This window comes from Oncorhynchus tshawytscha, linkage group LG10, assembly GCF_018296145.1.
Source record: "Oncorhynchus tshawytscha isolate Ot180627B linkage group LG10, Otsh_v2.0, whole genome shotgun sequence".
Taxonomy (NCBI): domain Eukaryota; kingdom Metazoa; phylum Chordata; class Actinopteri; order Salmoniformes; family Salmonidae; genus Oncorhynchus; species Oncorhynchus tshawytscha.
Window position 1 is genome coordinate 42577625 of NC_056438.1, and position 21216 is coordinate 42598840.

General features: G+C 42.9%; 1 protein-coding gene across 1 annotated transcript; it reads left to right on the top strand.

Moving 5' to 3' along the window:
* The first annotated feature begins 360 nt into the window (after positions 1-360).
* Positions 361-20425, top strand: LOC112261079 (sterile alpha motif domain-containing protein 7-like). The gene is made up of 7 exons (XM_042329549.1): positions 361-701; positions 16985-17099; positions 17394-17718; positions 18034-18674; positions 18831-18952; positions 19337-19447; positions 19650-20425. The coding sequence occupies exons 2-7, from the start codon at positions 16997-16999 to the stop codon at positions 19896-19898; spliced, it is 1551 nt and encodes a 516-aa protein (XP_042185483.1). The 5' UTR covers positions 361-701; positions 16985-16996; the 3' UTR covers positions 19899-20425.
* The last annotated feature ends 791 nt before the right edge of the window (positions 20426-21216 follow it).

The following is a 21216-nucleotide window of genomic DNA, read 5'->3' on the forward strand; positions in this document are numbered from 1 at the left end:
CTTAACAGTTGTGCCAAACCCAGAAACCTCACCCCCCAAAAAACATGGTTGTTCTTCCCACATAACACAGTCCACACGGGCAACCTTCCCTGTACTGTTAGTGGCCACCGAGTGGTAGTGATTACTTATAAGGCCTCGCCATCTGAAAAAAAGGAAGCTAAAGCATTTAGGTGTCTTAACTGCGGCCTAAAGTGCTAACAAGGGCTTAGTGGGGTAAATGTTAAAAGAGGTTTAGCTGCCCAACGCTTAAGGCAGAACTCCTGGGAGTAATTACTGTGTAGCGCCTGGTCCAGCCGGTGCGTAGTTGGACGAGAAGATCACCTCGATTTCAGTAAAGGGGGGCTTAACACTGGAGATAAAGCCAGACTAATGGAGATGAGGCAAAGCAGTATTTAAAGTTATTTTTTGGTTAAGGCCTTTAGTTAGTCGTTAGCTATTGACACAGAACAAGGGTGTGGCTGATTGGCTGACCAGTTTGAGTTGTCACTTAACTTATCAGAGGTGTCTAGCTAGGCTACTATACCAAGGCACTAAGGAGTCTGTCACCATCAGATATTGTGAACTCCTGACCTGAAGATCGAGTGTAGCTTTAAGGTTTTGTACTGCTTTTTATTGAAATTCTATTCAGATTACCTTCTCGTTCTGTCTACTTCGTTGGGACAAGCCAGTCACAAGCTCTTCTCATTGGTAGGAACTTGAAGGTGAGTTAATTGAACTACTCTTTGTGTCCCCTTTCTCTCTGTTTACTCTTCAATCCTGCTTCTCTCTATTCTACTCTCTCATTCATTCATTCTAATGTGTTGCAAGAGCTAAACACTTTGAAATAAGATTTTATAGCATTTCATCATGTAAAGAGCAGCAAATACCATTAAAAAAAAATATATATATATATATATATATATATACACACAGTATATTGATTCTATCTCTCATTCATTCATTCTAATGTGTTGCAAGAGCTAAACACTTTGAAATAAGATTTTATAGCATTTCATCATGTAAAGAGCAGCAAATACCATTTAAAAAAAAAATAAAAAATATATATATATATATATATATATATATATATATATATATATATATATATATATATACATACACACAGTATATTGATTCTATCTACGTTGACTCTACGTATTTCAAATTGGTCAAATGTCTACATCAACTTTGTATCCCCGAAATGTTATCCTTAAAGGGATAGTTCAGCAATTTATCAAAATACATGGGGTTTGGGTCCAAAATTGCTAGCTTTAGCATTTGTTGACAATGGCTAGTCTAAGCGTGGGTAACAAAAAAAAGTGTGGATTGCAGTCACTCCTTGTCTGTAGACTGCTTTCAAAGTAAGAAAATACATATCAAAATGACAAATTCGCTGAACTATCCCTTTAACTTGTTGCCTGTTTAGTTCATTTATTTGACTTCTGTAAAATATTTAGGTTATGATGCTTTGAACTATGCACCTGTCTGTAGCTCCGACACTTTCAAACATTTTCAAAAAATGTGAAACTTTATTTCTCAAACCTACCCAGTACTCTCACGTGTTAAATCTAAATTAAAATCTAACTAAATCCAAATTTAATTAAAATCTAAAGCTAATTGGTATCAAAATGGCTCAGGTTCATTCAAACATAATTACAAGGTATTTACGGTCTCAGCAAAAGTACGTCTCGCACTTGTTTGTCACTTAGAGGGATTAAAACGTTTCAGACAATTCTTCTGTCTTGTCTGATATGACCTCCCCAAATGCAAGGCTTCATGTAAGTCGTCAGCAATTTTCCTTTAGCTCATTCCGGTAATGAGATTAGCCCGGGCAGCCGCAAGTTCAGGTACCCAGAGCTCTAGGCTTAGATGCAGTATGGCTTCCACTTGTCACATGCATGCCAAAATCCCACTTGTTGTGTGGAAATATGCCAGATTGGATGGGGAGACTCCTAAGTCTCACTGTTTGAAACCTCAAGCTTTCTAATGTTTTAAAAAGGTAAGTGTTCATCCAATTGAATGGCATTACTCTGATTGGCTACTAGGTAAAGTGGCCTGATTTCAAATACACCATAGAATCAGCTAGGTCCTTAGTTAGCAGAGATATAAAAAGTACTAAAATATCCTACTCAAGTAGAAGTATTGTTACTATAATGACATTTTACTCAAGTAGAAGTAAAACTACTACACTCAAGTTAAAGTCAAAAGTAGCTCATTTAAAAAGTATTCAGATTAAAAAGCAATTGAGTTACTTTTTAAAATAAAACACTGACCTTGATAATTAGCTAATTTCCCTAAGGGTACCTGAACATTGTTACACATGAATGAGAAAACCTTTAAGACACCGCTATAGATGTTGCAATAGATTGATAAACTATAGGCTTCATGTACAGAATACATTATGTTATGTAGTGTTCCTTCAGCAAAAACAAAGGAGTTCTGTTCTACTGCCTTCACTTCTCTCTGAGCTTACTGTTCAGTTTCAGCAGGCGCTGATTTTCAAAGAGAATCAAGTTTATCCTGGCTCGCTTTGCAGTGAATAGCCGTCCAGCACAGCTAAAAGCTAAAAAGATTCTCACAGGTGGCAGAGGCAGGCAGGCCTGTGCTCAGTTTGAGAGACAGCTTTTTATGTATGGAAAGGAATGAAGCAAGTCCATCTTGTCTGACACACAGGAAAGGTACCCATCAAGGTCACCTTTACCTTGTGACCTTTTGGGCATCAGTTATGAGAAGAAATCATCTTCATCAGATAAATACTCCCTCTGTTTGCTCTGTCTCGTCTATACATTATGTTAACCTGTATAGTGGCAAATACACAATGAGTATTTCTGAAAAATCTGCTTTGTGGCAACTTAGTTCATCATATCACTGACATTACAATAACCCACCCAACCACAGACTTTCCAAACTTGTTTTCAGTGGTGGTCACAGTCGTTTAAGATGAGGGAGGATGGTCATTTTTTTACATGAACATGGCCTTTTCTATTTCTATTTACAGCATATTGGATGACTGTTATTCATATTACATTCACCCAGCTCAATGTAACATCGATAGGTTTAGGCTACTACATGATACGCAAATTTTTCTCTGTACCAATAATGAGGTTGCTACAACCTAGCTTATGAATTAAAGTTTACGACGTACTGTAGGTGCACAGGTCAAGAGAATTTTGAGTAATCAAGGTGACAGACAGTGACACATTCAATACCGCCTTGCACACTCTTGCCTGCATCCAGCTGATCTAGGGTGTAATCATTATTCCAACAGTTGCAAACTAGAGTTTCTATTGGACAAAGTCAGGTATATTCATCCCTGTTTTGTTAACATTTTCAACTGAATCGGTGCAATGAATACACCCCTGATTACACGCAAACATAGTACACTTTAAAAGCAGCCACATACAAACAGCTTGTTGTATATTGTGGCGTACAGCAGGTTAGCCACCGGGGGAGACTTGTCGAGACCTGGTGACAGACGGAGGCGATGGCACCCTCTGCTGAACGTGTCAGGTCTCAACGCGATCTCCGGCCAGGACTAATTGGGACTGATTTTGGTTGGTGAGTAATCAAGAGGCTGATTGCTCACCAGCTGGACGAGTCCCATAAAGCTGCCCGAAGGGCAGCACACGAGAGTGGGGACTGGGGGATAGGAGGTTATTCCCGTATAGTCATGCTCAGTACCAGAGATAATGGCGGGATCTCAGTTTTGTTCCCCATAGGATACAGCAAGACCCCGGAGCCCAGAAGACGGTATCCCGGGGGAGGTCTCCCTATTATTTTTTCTTTGATTATTTAAATAACAAACACCCTTGAAACCGAGCTAATACAATTCTGTCCGTGTCTGATCTGTGTAAACGTCTTGACCAAACCACCTGGTCTGCCACAATATATAATTCCCTCTCGCATCTATCTACGCGCTATTCTCCTCTCACCCTTTCCCTTCGCTTGTGGAAAAAATCTTTCCAAGCCAAACCTTCATATCATGACTGCTAACCACTACACACAGCCTACATCGTTGTCACATTATAGTCAACATGTATTTATCAAGGATTTTTAACTTCACACTTGACGTTAAGGAAATCACCAAGTTAAGGAAATCTGCTTTTGTTCGGCCTCTTCTGAAAGGTGGAGATCCTTCGCTACTTGACAACTATCGACCCATATCAAAACTGTCTGTACTTAGTTAGTAGGCAGCTGAAGGCCTACCTCCAAGAAGACAACATCTTAAATGGAATTCAATCGGGTTTTAGGTCTGGCCACAGCAATGTTTCAGCAACATTGAAGGTTTGAAATGACATTCACTGTGCTCTTGACAAGAAGTTACATTGTGTGTCTGACATTATTGATTTGTCAAAGCCATTTGACACCGTGGACCATGCTGTGTTGGTACAAAGGTTAAAATGTTGTGGTATAACTGGTCATGCTTTAGTTCTGAATTCGGGTAAAACAAAATGCACAGTAATTTCAAATGCCAGGCATATTACTAGTCATGTCATTGCTACATTGGATGGACATACCATAGAGCAAGTCAAAGTGTACAAACATTTGGGAGTGAGGGTGGATGACAAGCTGAGCTTCACTGTTCATGTGGAGAACTTGATAAGGAAGCTCAAGCTGAAAATGTGTATTTATTACCGGCATAAAGCTTATTTTTCTCTGGAAGCCAGGAAGGAGCTGGTTCGATATACATTACTGGCGGCTTTAGATTTTAGTGATATATAAACTCAGCAAAAAAAGAAACATCCCTTTTTTAGGACCCTGTCTTTCAACGATAATTCATAAAAATTCAAATAACTTCACAGATCTTCCTTGTAAAGGGTTTGAACATTGTTTCCCATGCTTGTTCAATGAACTGTAAACAATTAATGAACATGCACCTGTGGAACGGTCGTTAAGACACCCATTCTTATTTGCTTTTAACAATACCAAGAATTAGAACAGGACAAGGTAGAAATAATTTTAGTTACTCAGCTCCGTGGTCCTGGAATTCTCTCCTGAACATTTAAAAATGTGATGATCTAGTCATGTTGGTGGAGTTTAAACACTTGGTCGATGTAAATATCATAGAAGAGTGTAATTGTCTTTAGGAGAGCTGTTTTTTAGTTATGACATTTGTTTCTTTACGTAATATGTAATTGTTGTACTGTATGTGTGTCTATAATTTTGTTCAATGTTGTGTTAGTGTATGAAAGTTGTTTCCCCTGCTGCTGTTGGACCAGGTGTCTCTTGAAAAACAGATTTCATCTCAATGAGAAAAATAAGATGTTAAATAAAACATTTAAACAAAGCTACTCGAACTAACGTGTTAGTAAACCCGCTACAATCATGCAGTACCATGAACAGTCAGCAGCAAGCAGTTTAGCAGTTGCACCATTGGGCTCCGGTGGAAATAAATTCATAAAACCAAAGTTCCATTGTTGGAAAGCCACCTAGCTAACATGACACCCCTCTCTGTTTGAGCTGGGTGTTTGACTAGGCTAAACTAGCTAGCTGCATTCGATGCTAGCTAAGTAAGTAAAAGTGAAAAAATATATAGTACCAGTCAAAAGTATGGACACACCTACTCATTCAAGGGTTTTGCTTTATTTTTTACAATTTTCTACATTGCAGAATAGTAGTGAAGACATCAAAACTATGAAGTAACACATATGGAATCATGTAGTAAACAAAAAAGTGTTAAACAAATCCAAATCTATTTTATATTTGAGATTCTTCAAAGTAGAATACAATTTTATACAAGAATACAATTTTTCCCTTTCTATCTGATACTGGCTTTTAGGTGAATTCCTAATTTACATGGAGAAAGTACATAGCTAAAAATCCTAGCCAGGTCTCTCTAAATACTGTGTCATGACCATGTAAGCTAGCATTAGCAAGCTAGCATTAGCAAGCTAGCATTAGCAAGCTAGCATTAGCAAGCTAGCATTAGCAAGCTAGCATTAGCAAGCTAGCATTAGCAAGCTAGCATTAGCAAGCTAGCATTAGCAAGCTAGCATTAGCAAGCTAGCATTAGCAAGCTAGCATTAGCAAGCTAGCATTAGCAAGCTAGCATCAGCCTAGCTAATGTTCTTAGCTAGCCCAGATGTTGTGCGCCACCACACATAGTGACAATGTCTTGCTAGCCACAATAACGGCTATTATGTAGCTAGCTAACTTAGTTGCAAGGATAGTTAGCTAACATTAGCATGCTAGACATGAAGCCTACTAGCTGTTAAAGACATCATGTTCAACATTTTTTACGATTTACATCTAGTTATCTTACCTCTACATGTTTCCTCAAGTTCGAGACAAGAGTTGTTGTATGAAGCCACCTCCGCTATTCTGGGTAAGGGTAGGGTTGACTAACTTTTTGTTTTTGCTTTCGGGAGGGTTTTTGTGTGTTCTTTTATTGGGCACACGGGAGGGTAGTGCATTTTTAAAAATCCCGTTTAAAGTTACTCCATCTAGCCAAATTTCCTAAACCGCTTGCATGCATCTCCCCTATATCAAGGTGTATTGATACTTCCCGTATGCACTACGCTTTTCCATGTGCTAACTTTGACTATACCATAGGTCAATATACTATAGTCTACCAGTCTTTCTATACTGCCCTCTATCCACAATTCATAGTGACAATAGGGCTAGGTGGATCATTTGTCCAGATCTTAAATAGGCTAACTAGCAATCATACTGCACATAAAAGGATTGAAAGCTGCATCAATTTTCAATATGAATCCAAAACAACAAAATAGCAATAGCTGATAGGCAGCAGAGAGGCCAGGTTCATCATTGCACATGAAAGAACAGTGAAGACATGAGACAGCTCATAAAGCTCCCCTATTGTTTAGGGACAAAACAGTGACACTATCGAGATTAGCCTACAATGCAATGACTAATTGCGTTATTGTTTTCAATTTACTGTGTAAAAGCCCTATGATTTCAATGTTTGATTCAATACCAGAGTAGGCACATGTTTTCTTATGACAAAAACACCAGTAGGCCTAGAGCTGAAAATGTGATTTAAACCCATTTAATTTATATTTTTTTATTCATTTATACTGATAACAAGTTCAAACAGGTGCCATTAATACAGGTAACGAGTGGAGGACAGAGAAGCCTCTTAAAGAAGTTACAGGTCTGTGAGAGCCAGAAATCTTGCTTGTTTGTAGGTGACCAAATACTTATTTTCCACCATAATTTGCAAATAAATTCATAAAAAATCCTACAATGTGATTTTCTGGAATTTCTTTTCTCATTTTGTCTGTCATAGTTGAAGTGTACCTATGATGAAAATTACAGGCCTCTCTCATCTTTTTAAGTGGGAGAACTTGCACAATTGGTGGCTGACTAAATACTTTTTTGCCCCACTGTACATGTGCTGTTGATTGGAACAAACCACCACAGCAACTCAAAAGCCATATCAACCCTAACTACTTTTAAAAAATAATGTCAAAAGCTGGCTAATGTGTGAACAGTACAACCTTTTTTTGTATGTATCTATGTAATTGTATATTTATCAATGTAAAATAAGGACCACAATGGAAATAAGACCTCAAATCATTGTGCAATCCTGGTCACTTTTTAAATTCTTTGTACTGTGTGTATATATATGTTTGTTTTCTCTGACTAATAAAATCAATCAATCCAAACTGTGCAGAGGCCAGTTGACGAATGACTAATAAAACGAATGACACACTGGTACTGCTTGCTGTGGGGTAGCTGGAGTCTTTGACCATTTTTAGGGCCTTCCTCTGACACTGCCTGGTATAGAGGTCATGGATGGCAGGAAGCTTGGACCCAGCGATGTACTGGGCCGTTCGCACTACCCTCTGTAGTGCCTTGTGGTCGGAGGCTGAGCAGTTGCCATACCAGGCTGTGATGCTCTCTATGGTGCAGCTGTAAAACCTTTTGAGAATCTGAGGACCAATGCCAAATCTTTCCTGAGGGGGAATAGGTTTTGTTGTTCCCTCTTTACGACTGTCTTAGTGTGCATGGACCATGTTAGTTTGTTGGTGATGTGCACGCCAAGGAACTTGAAGCTCTCAATCTGCTCCATTGCAGCCCTGTCGATGAGAATGGGCGCGAGCTCGGTCCTCTTTTTCCTGTAGTTCACAATCTTCTCCTTTGTCTTGATCATGTTGAGGGAGAGGTTGTTGCCTTGGCACCACATGGCCAGGTCTCTAACCTCTTCCCTATAGGCTGTCTCGTTGTTGGTGGTGATCAGGCCTACCACTGTTGTGTCATCGGCAAATTTAATGATGACAGCCCGTCAGGAGGTCCAGGATCCAGTTGCAGAGGGAGGTGTTTAGTCCCAGGGTCCTTAGGTTATTATTGAGGAGCTTTGAGGGCACTATGGTGTTGAACGCTGCGCTGTAGGCCCTGCCCCGCTCTCCTTTCGGAAAAGCTGAACACGACTCCATTTTGTTGATCCCTGCCTACAGACAGAAACTAAAACAAGATGCTCCCGCGCTGAGGTCTGTTCAACGCTGGTCCGACCAATCTGATTCCACACTCCAAGACTTGCTTCCATCACATGGACTGGGATATGTTTCGTATTGCGTCAGACAACAACATTGACGAATACGCTGATTCGGTGAGCGAGTTCATTAGAACGTGCATTGAAGATGTCGTTCCCATAGCAACGATTAAAACATTCCCAAACCAGAAACCGTGGATTGATGGCAGCATTCGTGTGAAACTAAAAGCGCGAACCACTGCTTTTAACCAGGGCAAGGTGACCGGAAACGTGACCGAATACAAACAGTGTAACTATTCCCTCCGCAAGGCAATCAAACAAGCTAAGCGTCAGTATAGAGACAAAGTAGAATCTCAATTCAACGGCTCAGACACAAGAGGTATGTGGCAGGGTCTACAGTCAATCACGGATTACAAAAAGAAAACCAGCCCCGTCACGGACCAGGATGTCTTGCTCCCAGGCAGACTAAATAACTTTTTTTGCCCGCTTTGAGGACAATACAGTGCCACTGACACGGCCCGCAACTAAAACACGCGGACTCTCCTTCACTGCAGCCGACATGAGGAAAACATTTAAACGTGTCAACCCTCGCAAGGCTGCAGGCCCAGACGGCATCCCCAGCTGCGCCCTCAGAGCATGCGCAGACCAGCTGGCTGGTGTGTTTACGGACATATTCAATCAATCCCTATCCCAGTCTGTTGTTCCCACATGCTTCAAGAGGGCCACCATTGTTCCTGTTCCCAAGAAAGCTAAGGTAACTGAGCTAATCGACTACCGCCCCGTAGCACTCACTTCCGTCATCAAGAAGTGCTTTGAGAGACTAGTCAAGGACCATATCACCTCCACCCTACCTGACACCCTAGACCCACTCCAGTTTGCTTACCGCCCAAATAGGTCCACAGACGATGCAATCTCAACCACACTGCACAATGCCCTAACCCATCTGGACAAGAGGAATACCTATGTGAGAATGCTGTTCATTGACTACAGCTCGGCATTTAACACCATAGTGCCCTCCAAGCTCGTCATCAAGCTTGAGACCCTGGGTCTCGACCCCGCCCTGTGCAACTGGGTACTGGACTTCCTGACGGGCCGCCCCCAGGTGGTGAGGGTAGGCAACAACATCTCCACCCCGCTGATTCTCAACACTGGGGCCCCACAAGGGTGCGTTCTGAGCCCTCTCCTGTACTCCCTGTTCACCCACGACTGCGTGGCCATGCACGCCTCCAACTCAATCATCAAGTTTGCGGACGACACAACAGTGGTAGGCTTGATTACCAACAACGACGAGACGGCCTACAGGGAGGAGGTGAGGGCCCTCGGAGTGTGGTGTCAGGAAAATAACCTCACACTCAACGTCAACAAAACTAAGGAGATGATTGTGGACTTCAGGAAACAGCAGAGGGAACACCCTCCTATCCACATCGATGGAACAGTAGTGGAGAGGGTAGTAAGTTTTAAGTTCCTCGGCGTACACATCACAGACAAAGTGAATTGGTCCACCCACACAGACAGCATCGTGAAGAAGGCGCAGTAGCGCCTCTTCAACCTCAGGAGGCTGAAGAAATTCAGCTTGTCACCAAAAGCACTCACAAACTTCTACAAATGCACAATCGAGAGCATCCTGTCGGGCTGTATCACCGCCTGGTACGGCAACTGCTCTGCTCACAACCGTAAGGCCCTCCAGAGGGTAGTGAGGTCTGCACAACGCATCACTGGGGGCAAACTACCTGCCCTCCAGGACACCTACACCACCCGATGTCACAGGAAGGCCATAAAGATCATCAAAGACAACAACCACCCGAGCCACTGCCTGTTCACCCCGCTATCATCCAGAAGGCGAGGTCAGTACAGGTGCATCAAAGCTGGGACCGAGAGACTGAAAAACAGCTTCTATCTCAAGGCCATCAGACTGTTAAACAGCCACCACTAACATTGAGTGGCTGCTGCCAACACACTGACTCAACTTCAGCCACTTTAATAATGGGAATTGATGGGAAATGATGTAAAATATATCACTAGCCACTTTAAACAATGCTACCTAATATAATGTTTACATACCCTACATTATTCATCTCATATGTATACGTATATACTGTACTCTATATCATCTACTGCATCTTTATGTAATACATGTATCACTAGCCACTTTAACTTTGCCACTTTGTTTACATACTCATCTCATATGTATATACTGCACTCAATACCATCTACTGTATCTTGCCTATGCCGCTCTGTACCATCACTCATTCATATATCTTTATGTACATATTCTTTGTCCCCTTACATTTGTGTCTATAAGGTAGTAGTTTTGGAATTGTTAGCTAGATTACTTGTTGGTTATTACTGCATTGTTGGAACTAGAAGCACAAGCATTTCGCTACACTCGCATTAACATCTGCTAACCATGTGTATGTGACAAATAAAATTTAATTTGATTTGATTTGTAGTCAATGAAAAGCATTCTCACATAGGTGTTCCTTTTTTCTAGGTGGGAAAGGGCAGTGTGGAGATTGCATCATCTGTGATTCTGTTGGGGCGGTATGCAAATTGGAGTGGGTCTAGGGTTTCTGGGATAATGGTGTTGAAGTGAGCCATGATCAGCCTTTCAAAGCACTTCATGGCTACAGATGTGAGTGCTACGGGTTGGTAATCATTTAGGCAGGTTACCTTCGTGTTCTTGGGCACAGGGACTATGGTGATCTGCTTAAAACATGTTGGTATCACAGACTCGGAAAGGGAGAGGTTGAAAATGTCAGTGAAGACATTTGCATGTTGGTCAGTGCATACTCGCAGTACACGTCCTGGTAATCTGTCTGGCCCTGCGGCCTTGTGAATGTTGACCTGTTTAAAGGTCTTACTCACATCGGTTGCGGAGAGCATAATCACACAGTCTTCCGGAACAGCTGGTCCTCTCATGCATGTTTCAGTGTTACTTGCCTCGAAGCGAGCATAGAAGTAGTTTAGCTCGTTTGGTAGGCTCGTGTCACTGGGCAGCTCTCGGCTGTGCTTCCCTTTCTAGTCTGTAATGGTTTGCAAGCCCTGCCACATATGACAAGCTTCAGAGCCAGTGTAGTGCGATCCGATCTTATTCCTTTATTGATACATTGCCTGTTTGATGGTTTGTCGGAGGGCATAGCGGGATTTCTTATAAGCTTCTGGTTTAGAGTTGGGGTATGTAAAGTACGGTCACTGTGAGGATGACGTCATCGATGCTCTTATTGGTGAAGCCAATGACTGATGTGGTGTACTCCTCAATGCCATCGGAGGAATCCCGGAAAATATTCCAGTCTGTGCTAGCAAAACAGTCCTGTAGCTTAGCATCTGCTTCATCTGACCACTTTTTTTATTGATCAAGTCACTGGCACTTCCAGAGGATAGAATTATGGTCAGATTTGCCAAATGGAGGGTGAGGGAGAACTTTGTATGCGTCTCTGTGTGTGGAATAAAGGTGGTCCAGAGTTGTTTTCCCTCTGGTTGCACATTTAACATACTGGTAGAAATTTGGTAAAACGGATTTAAGTTTCCCTGCATTAAAGTCCCCGGATACTTGGAGCGCCACCTCTGGGTGAGCGTTTTCTTGTTTGCTTATGGCGGAATACAGCTCATTCAATGCGGTATTAGTGCCAGCCTCTGTCTGTGGTGGTATGTATTGTAAACAGCTACAAAAAATACAGATGAAAACTCTCTAGGTAGATAGTGTGGTCTACAGCAGAGGTTGAAGGTTGAGGTTGAAAGCAGAGATTGAATCTGAATTTGATGAAGATTAAAAAGGACATGGTGTGTCGAAGCAGACTGGGGTCAAGTACAAAAAGAGTGAGATGTCCGCCAGACCGAGCTTTGGAGATGAAATGGAAGTGAATGAGGGAGATTTAAGTGAAGTGGAATTTGTGGTGAGGAGCTTCGAGCTCGAGCCTTGCATCGATGGACATGGTTATGATAAAGATGAATTTGGTCAAGTGGGGGTGAGATTCTTAGAGATGTGGATATTTTGGCTGATTCATATGTGGTATCAGGTCGGGTGGAAAAGTACTGTAGGTGTGCCCATGTTTCTGAGGATCGGAAGTGTCCGGTGTGAGGGAGGCATGTGTTGTTGTCACCAGAATCAGAGTAGTGCAGAAGGTGTCATATGCTGACGCAGTGAAGATGGTAGAGGAGGATGGGTCAAGGGTGAGGGATCCTGAGAGGATCCCTGTGAGTTGAAGATCTGTGCCACCACAGAGGTTGGCTTCTTAGTATTCATAGCAATGGCTGTCAACGGTGCTGCATAAATGGAAAGTAAATCACAGAATATAGATGCTGTGGTGGCAGCTGCAGAGATGTACTTGGATGTACGAGATTTGACTTCGGAAGAGTTACAGGTTGTGTTGAGTGGTGGTGCCCCGTCGTCCCAGGCCATTGACCATTGGCATGGTGCAGGAGCAGGAGCAGATATGGTCAAAGTAGTGGGATTTTAATGGTTTTTAATGAGTTTAGGGTTAGTTGGAAGATTGTTTTTTATCCCATTTTGTATCACAAGGTATAATGGATTTATACTATCCAGTTGGGGACAGTGATGCAACATATTGAATGGCAACTGCCTTCAAACCCCGAAGAAGAAGAAGAAGAAGAAGAAGAAGAAGAAAGTCCTCAATAGCCTCCTTTTGGTGATAAAGCACAAGTGTATCCTACCTGAGTCCTTCGCAGAAGAGTTTTGAAATCTGTCACGCACTCTTTGAATCAGCTATTATTTTCAGGAAGGAGAAAGGCATGCCAACATTGAACAATGATGATATGCTACTTATCTTTTTTATCCATAACATTTCTTGTACAACTAGCTTTAAAAAAAATCACTTTATACATTTATTTTGAGATTCCACCCTGTAAACGTAATTTGCCAGATAACACGCGATTGGAGAAGGAGAGTCTAATTTCATACCAGCGCATTTTCAGCAACTTTCCCTCTCCACGCAACGCAACCTTTCCTCGATTACCTTTGACCTTTGTCAAAACGAGGCAAGTGAGGGCGAAGGAGAGGATGCAGGAGTTTCTAATTGAGAAAAGTCCTGGGTCTGTGTCTCGATTGTTTCCTGACTCTTCAGTCTCCTCCGTCTCAATTGTTTTTCAGACACACCTCTTTGATGAAAAGCATCTCTCTCACAAAGTTTTTTTTTTGGGTGGACAGCTTGATTTGATTGGCCTGTATGCGAGTGATGCCGCCCACAGAACTTTCCGTAGACTACTTTTATGGATAACTTACAAAATTGTACTCTGTAGTGGATGGTTTTAAAAGGTAGCGAAGTACAATACTTCATTAAAAATATACTTAGGTAAAATTACTGACTTTGAAAAATTCTCTGAAAAAGTACAAGTACTCGGAAAAGCTACTCAATTACATTAATGAGAGTATTTATAATTCATTACTTCCACCCATGTTAGTTAGTTAGTTAGTTAGTTAGTTAGTTAGTTAGTTAGTTAGTAAATGAGGATTGACTAATTGTATCATTAGTCAGAAGTTACCCATTTAGGACTCAAGCTAAAGGTCATCTGCTACTCTGCTGGAATCAAACCCACAACCCTGGTGTTGCCGCCATTGGAACCAAAATGAAATCGGCATTTTACTGAATCAAAAGGTTGTACAGTAGTAGCTGCTTTGATTTCAGGCAATTCTTACTGTCTGTGTTGCAATAGGGGCCAGGCCTTTCGGACTTACCCCAAACTTTTGGTTCAAGTTCATGCAAGCTCTACTCTTCCTGTGTAAGATTAATTACTGAGTACAAATAGTTTTTCCAGTTGAACTCTGTACCACAAAGACTAGGATTCCGTTCCTCTTCTGACTGGTAGTACAGTAATGATAGGTGTGACAGGCTTGAATGTACATTAGTCTGTTTGTTGTTTTGAAGCGTTGGTCTGGTCACTAACTGGGTGAGTTTTCATTTATTTATACACGCATAGACAAACGTACATTGACATTCACACAGGTAAAATGACACAATGAAGCAACAGATTTTCTCACACCCATATTTGGTTGAATAGAGACATTTGACACACAAACTCCTAATACACAAAGTAAAGACTTGTGCAAATATACAGTCAGGCTACCTAAGGAGGACATAAAAAACCTTGAACCACATCTTTTACAGTAATCCGGTATGGTTTATCTAATCTTTTTAAATGTTCTCTCTTTTTACCTCTATCCGCCCCTGTGTATAATTGCTTAGTATAGTAGAAGAAAGATCAAATGTTGTGTGTAGAGTGCCATTGGTGGCAGGTACCAGGGTGACTATGTAGCCAGATATTTCCCTCATAAACTGTTTCTCTCACAGGTTTATCCCCCAAGGTGTTTTCAGGACATCTCAAGGGGCTGATGGAGGCTAATAGGTTTATCACTCAGGGTGTTTTGTCCGGTGTGCTTACAGACAAGGTTTTCTGAGGGTAAAACTCCTAAACGCCTGGATTACCTCCAACACATCCCTTTAAAAATGCTGTATAGCCAGGATTTAGGCTAATCGGATAGTAGGGGAGAGAGGGGGAGGATAAGGTGTTGGATCCTGCTGGCCCTGCCAATGCCCCCAGACCGGGTTGGAAGACACGCGGGTCAGCAGATGTTCTCTGGGCCTGGCAGACTGGGTGGGACTAATATCAGGATTACTGGAGCCCAGATTAGATGAGTCTGAGGTAACTTTAGGGGACTGTGGGGTAATAACTGACTAAGGCTACGGGCTGCTAACGGTTAGGGTTAGGCTGGACCTTATGGCCGCAGATGAGAGGGGGGAGAGGGGGTAATAAACTCAGGGTGTATGGATGGATGGTATACTATATATGTATCTAGACATAGAGACATGCACACACACACACACACACATACCACACACAAAGTAAGAGAGACACCTAGTCATTTCAGTTCCCCCATGACCACATTTATTTCTAAGTGTCCTCTGCTATTTCCCTTCATCTCCCATTTAGTTAGTGTTGTAATCTATATCTCCAATGTTGTGTAAATCTACTGCCCATACTGGCCCAGGATTATTATCCCTGGATTAAAGCACTGCCTGTTCTGTCTAATATTTAATAATGGGATTTATTCATAAGAGGCTAATCAGAGGTGTCTAAGTCAATTGGGTGTAATGACAATCTGCAGCGACGGCCAATGATATGCACTGTGTGTGCGTGTAATATAATGACATGGTCTGTTTGTTTACAATGACTGTAGAAGTGAGAAGGAGGTACTGGAGACAGTATTTTCCATTTGTGGAGTTCTCCTGGAGTTCTCCTGTTCTGAGGTGAATGTTGAGACAGTATTCCTCGATATAGATTTGGTCCCTCCGCCAACTTAAATTCAGCCAACAGGTTTTTAAATCTCCACAGGAACACTTCATCTGTGGCTTTCTCCCTGAAATACTATTGATGACCACATGCTTAGCAATGCCTAGTTATGTTTACATGCTCAACCTATTAATAAGTATAGTTATAGTGTAGTGGAAGGGTTTGTCGAACAGGCAAACGCTCATGTGATTACTGATGAGTAGCCTAATCTTTCTGAGACATGTGGACTAATGCTGCATCCCTTGTTGGCTATAGCTTTGCTCATTAGGCTAACACAGTCTTGTGTGAGACCAACAACCCAGGTTTGATATCTATCTGTTCAGTTACATTAGCGCTAGTCTCGCGCAAACATACCTCCAAATCACGTTGTTGTCATGCCTCCTTTGGAGGCCTGGAGGATATTGTATTAGCCGAAACATCTGCTGGATTCCAGTGGCTCCATTTTTATTGGCTGTTACATTTTTAAGAACCCTTCGCCCACATGACCGTAGAAGGGGTGCTGCGTGTTATGTTCACTGTTATGTTCACTGTTTTCCGAGTCGATGAATGCATTACTACTCCTCTGCTTGAACAGAAAACAACGTTATGGCGTGTCTACCTAAGGGCTATGGTATAAGTTTAGTGTATCAAGTGTGACCGACAGTCTACGATTTATTGAAATTGAAAGTCAGCACAAACATGGCATACATTAACAAATTTTCATGGGGTTTTAATCAGTGATTGCTTGTCCATCCTCTCACACTCTTGCTTCTACAGCACTAATAGGCACATTTTGAGCACTGCACAATCAAGGCATTTGATTTCCCCGGGCTTTCAGATTAGGGAAGCCTGGTTCTCGAAGAGGCTACATTCGTGCATACAGTATTAACTGTGTAGCATCATCATCGTCATTGAGGGCCTTAGAATTTACAAGTCATGGGTGACACCTAGTGTTGAAAGAGGAAAATTACAAGACATTTAAAGAGGGTTGCCCTCTCCGAGCAAACAATAATCTGCTCACCACCACTCAACTGTTTTTGTTCCCGGGCAAATGTGATCTTTCCTGTACCAGGGATACGTAAGCTAGGGTGCTTCAGACCAATTTAACACTAGTACTTGAAAACAGACTAAATTGCTGTCAGCTAACCAAGCCGAGATCCAGTCAGCAACATCCCAGAGACAGGTGCCGGTCCACGGGCCACAGATTGAGAAACACTGGTTTTATATACTAATCTATACACTAATCTCCTCATCTCGGTTCCACAGAAAGGTCGGGTCATGACCCCAAGGGAGCAGCTGAGGAAGATGTCAGCGATGGGGGAGCAGGGCGCTCTGGACGAGAAACATTGGTACCGCCTGGTCAACGGCATATCTGCTGGAGGTAAGGCTGACCCACCTGGTTTAAATCTGTATGCTTCAAGACTTTGTTAGTCTGCTGAGTTAAAGCCATAGGTATTAGCTTGCAAATCCTCAGCCTTGCTTAGAAAATTCACTCTATATTTTTATGCTTTACAATCTTGGAGTCAGGAACTTTTCCTTAACCAAGTTAATTTACTGGGGCCCAGAGCTTTTCCTGGTCAAGTCACATAGTCAGTAGAAACTTAGTGGTCAGTACGGCCCTAATTCTGTAGACTTGTTACACATCTAACATTGTGTTTACTGTGTTGCGTTTCAGAGCTATGTCAGAGGCAGGAGATGATGATGAGGAACCAGATAGCCATGGCTCCTCAGATCCTGGCCCAAGGACAGCAGAGGATACAGGGGGTGCCCACCCAGTTTGAGCCTCGCTTCATGGAACGAGAGCTAGTTCCACCCTCGGAGATGGTATCTTCCGAGGCCAGGCAGATGCACATGGGGGGTCACCTGGGTCCGCCCATGCCCCCACACCCTGGAATTTCTGGCAGGGGCTTCCCTGGAGTTGGTTACAGTTTCATGCCCTCAGAGCCCATGGAGACAGTTGCCCGGCGACAGGAGCTCATCCACAAGCAGAATATCGCCAGGTATTGTCTGACATTTACCTGCAGCTGCTTGTCACGGGGCTTGTCAAAGTACACATCATGGACTATAGGGCTTTGGATATCCCAGCCTTCCTTTTATAGCCCCCTTCAACCTGATACCAAGGGTCTGTTCTATGCACTATGTTACAGAGCAGTTGGCAGATACGATTTGAATATATACAGAGCCCATATTCAGAGCCCATGTGACCTAGATAAGTTTATTGTTATGTCCTGTTGGTGTATTGCTATATCTAACTGGTTTATTTTGTTATGTCTTGATGTATTGTGTCTGATTGGTGTACATTGGTTGTTTTTCAGGATGGAGATGAATGCCATCCTCCACCAGAAGGAGATGGAGAACGCCCATCAGAAGGGTCTGATGGGTATGGATGCGCCCATGATGTACCAGTCCAACGCTATGGCACTCCGGGGGCGCCAGCGCCTCCCAGACGGCCACGACTTCTTTGTCCACCGTACCACCCTGGAGGAAATGCAGGCCAACAACCTCCTGATGTCCTCCAGCCCCTATCCACCAATCAGCACGCTGCAGAGGGAGAGGGGCCGCAGGACTGGTCGCAGGGCAACTAATCACAAGAGTGCAGAGAGCCATGCGTCTGGACACAAGGGCCAATCGGAGGACAAGAGCGTGGAGCAGAGTCCCGGGGGTGCCTCTGGAGATGAGAAAGAGGCAGAGGGGAAAATGGACATGGGAGGGGAGGCAGTCGGCAAACAACATCAAGCCAAATTGGACACAGAGCTCTCGTCGAATGGCAGAAAGAGCTACAAGGAGGCGACGCAGGGCCTGCGAAAAGCCTGCATAAACAGTCAAGATGGCTGCCCTGACGTCACCAACTGCAACAGTGGCGCCAGCGACAAAGACAGGCCCAGTCAATGCTCTGCGTTCCAGTATCCCTCCGCCAGTGGACCTATCCCAGGCATGCCTTACATGTACCCTCCTGGTGAGGGTCTACTTTCTACAGTCTTGTTTTGATCAAACCATTCAGGGGATATGCTGCTGTCTTTGATTTGATTTCTATAATGTATATGAACAAGGACAGATGTGACAGATGTGAGCCGTATGTGTGTTAACACATTTTGTCTTTTGTTTTGATCAGGGCCACCCAATCTCTTTCTTAACGGGCAAGCTATGTCCTCTGTTGAAGACCTTAGGAAGTGGACAGTGAATGACGTGTACATCTTCATCAAAAACATGCCCAGCTGCTCTGAATATGCTCAGGTTGGTGTCATTTCCTAATAATTATCAAACACAAGTGATTTCGTGCTTACAAATATACACTCATCTTTCCATGACATAGACTGACATAGCAACTCAATATTAAGGTGTTCCTAATGTTTTGTACACTAAGTGTAAATCAGCAACAGAATTAAAATTGGCCAGGACTGCCACTATTGACTCTTTCGAATTTGCACCCTACCTTGAGGCATTTGAACTTTGGAAGAGAGCATATAGAGGCCATCTTGGCAGATTTGAACTCTGTTGATAATATATGTAAGCAGGAAGTTGCATTGCTGTCATACTGCTGCGTCTGTCTTGAAGGAAATTGTCTTATGGATATGCATTACTATACTACTCCTCATCATACCTGATTATTCCCTGCAGACGTTCAAGGACCACATGATAGATGGAGAGACATTGCCATTCCTGACAGAAGACCATCTATTGGACACGATGGGACTGAAGCTGGGCCCGGCACTCAAGATACGATCACAGGTATACAAACCATCAAAAACAGTTAGCCTCACAAATTCGGACAGCAGACCAAAATTTTCTGGAGTGCTGTCTATTTAATTTCCAATGGATTATATTTACTATAACCTTGCACACAACCATTTTCAGAAAAGAGTAATAATGAAATCAGCACATTGCTTATTAGAATATCTCATGGTATCGCTCTTTCTGTCCCACTCACCAGGTCTCGAGCCGGCTAGGCAGCATGCTCTACATGATGAGCCTCCCACTCTCCGCAGCCGCCGCCCTACAGGCCACATCTGAGAAGGCAGGAGGAGACAGATCGTCAGAGATCAGCTCCCCTGTATACTGTAACAGTGTGGAGATGATGGGCAGCCCCTGCACCAGAGACCCAGAAGGACGGAAACCCACAGACCCCCTCCCAGAGACTGACAACCCCTCTCCCCCCTCGGCCAGCAGTGAAACTGCCTGAGGCATCAGTGAGGGAGGTACGAGTCCTCGGGCCAGTGACTCAGTTCCAAGTCGACCCCTAGCTCCTACCACATACTGTACATATAGACACAAACCCCCTAAGGACTTAATGTCGATCTTTAAGCATTGGGTGGGTATAAGTAATGGATGCATCTTGCCCTCTGATTGGCAAGGTGGAATGTTAATTTCATCTGTCCAATCCTTGCAAACAGTCAGAAGTGCATAGGTAGTAGGAAGTAGGGGTCAATTTGGAATTCAGCAAGTGTTTCAGCCCTAAGAGCTGTTTTTAAGCTGCTTACCATTTCCATCAGGCTATTGTGTTCAAATCAAATTGTATTTGTTACGTGCGCCAAATACAACAGGTATTACAGTGAAATGCTTACTTACAAGCCCTTAACCAACAATGCAGTTTTTAGAAAATACCTATAAAAACCAGTAAGAATAAGAATAACAGATAATTAAAGAGCAGCAGTAAATAACAATAGCAGGGTTATATACAGGGGGTACCGGTACAGAGTCAATGTCAATGTGCGGGGGCAGGTGTCGAGGTAATTAAGATAATATGTACATGTAGGTAGAGTTATTAAAGTGACTATGCATATGGATAATAACAGAGTGTAGCAGCAGCATTCCAATGCAAATAGTCTGGGTAGTCATTTGATTATCTGTTCAGGAGTCTTATGGCTTGAAGGTGGAAGCTATTTAGGAGTCTCTTGGACCGAGACTTGGCGCTCTGGTACCGCTTACCGTGCAGTAGCAGAGAGAACAATCTATGACTAGGGTGGCTGGAGTCTTTGACAATTATTCGGGCCTTCCTCTGACACCGCCTGGTATAGAGGTCCTAGATGGCAGGAAGCTTGGCCCCAGTGATGTACTGGGCTGTATGCACTACCCTCTGTAGTGCCTTGCAGTCGGAGGCCGAGCAGTTGCCATACCAGGCAATGATGCAATTCGATGCTCTCGATGGTGCAGCTGTTGAACCTTTTGAGGATCTGAGGACCCATACCAAATATTTTCAGTCTCCTGAGGGGGAATAGGTTTTATTGTGCCCTCTTCATGACTGTCTTGGTGTGCTTGGACCATGTTAGTTTGTTGGTGATGTGGACGCCAAGGAACTTTAAGCTCTCAACCTGCTCCACTACAGCCCTGTCGATGAGAATGGGGGCGTGCTCGGTTCAGTTTTCTAGTGTGTGTCATACAGTGTTTAAACTGCTAAGAATATGATGGAATTGTTTTGTATGTACAGTATTTAGTTCTAATTCAAACGTTTGGGTCTTTTTTTTGTACCTTGTTTCATATTCAGGAGACCATGGTTGTAT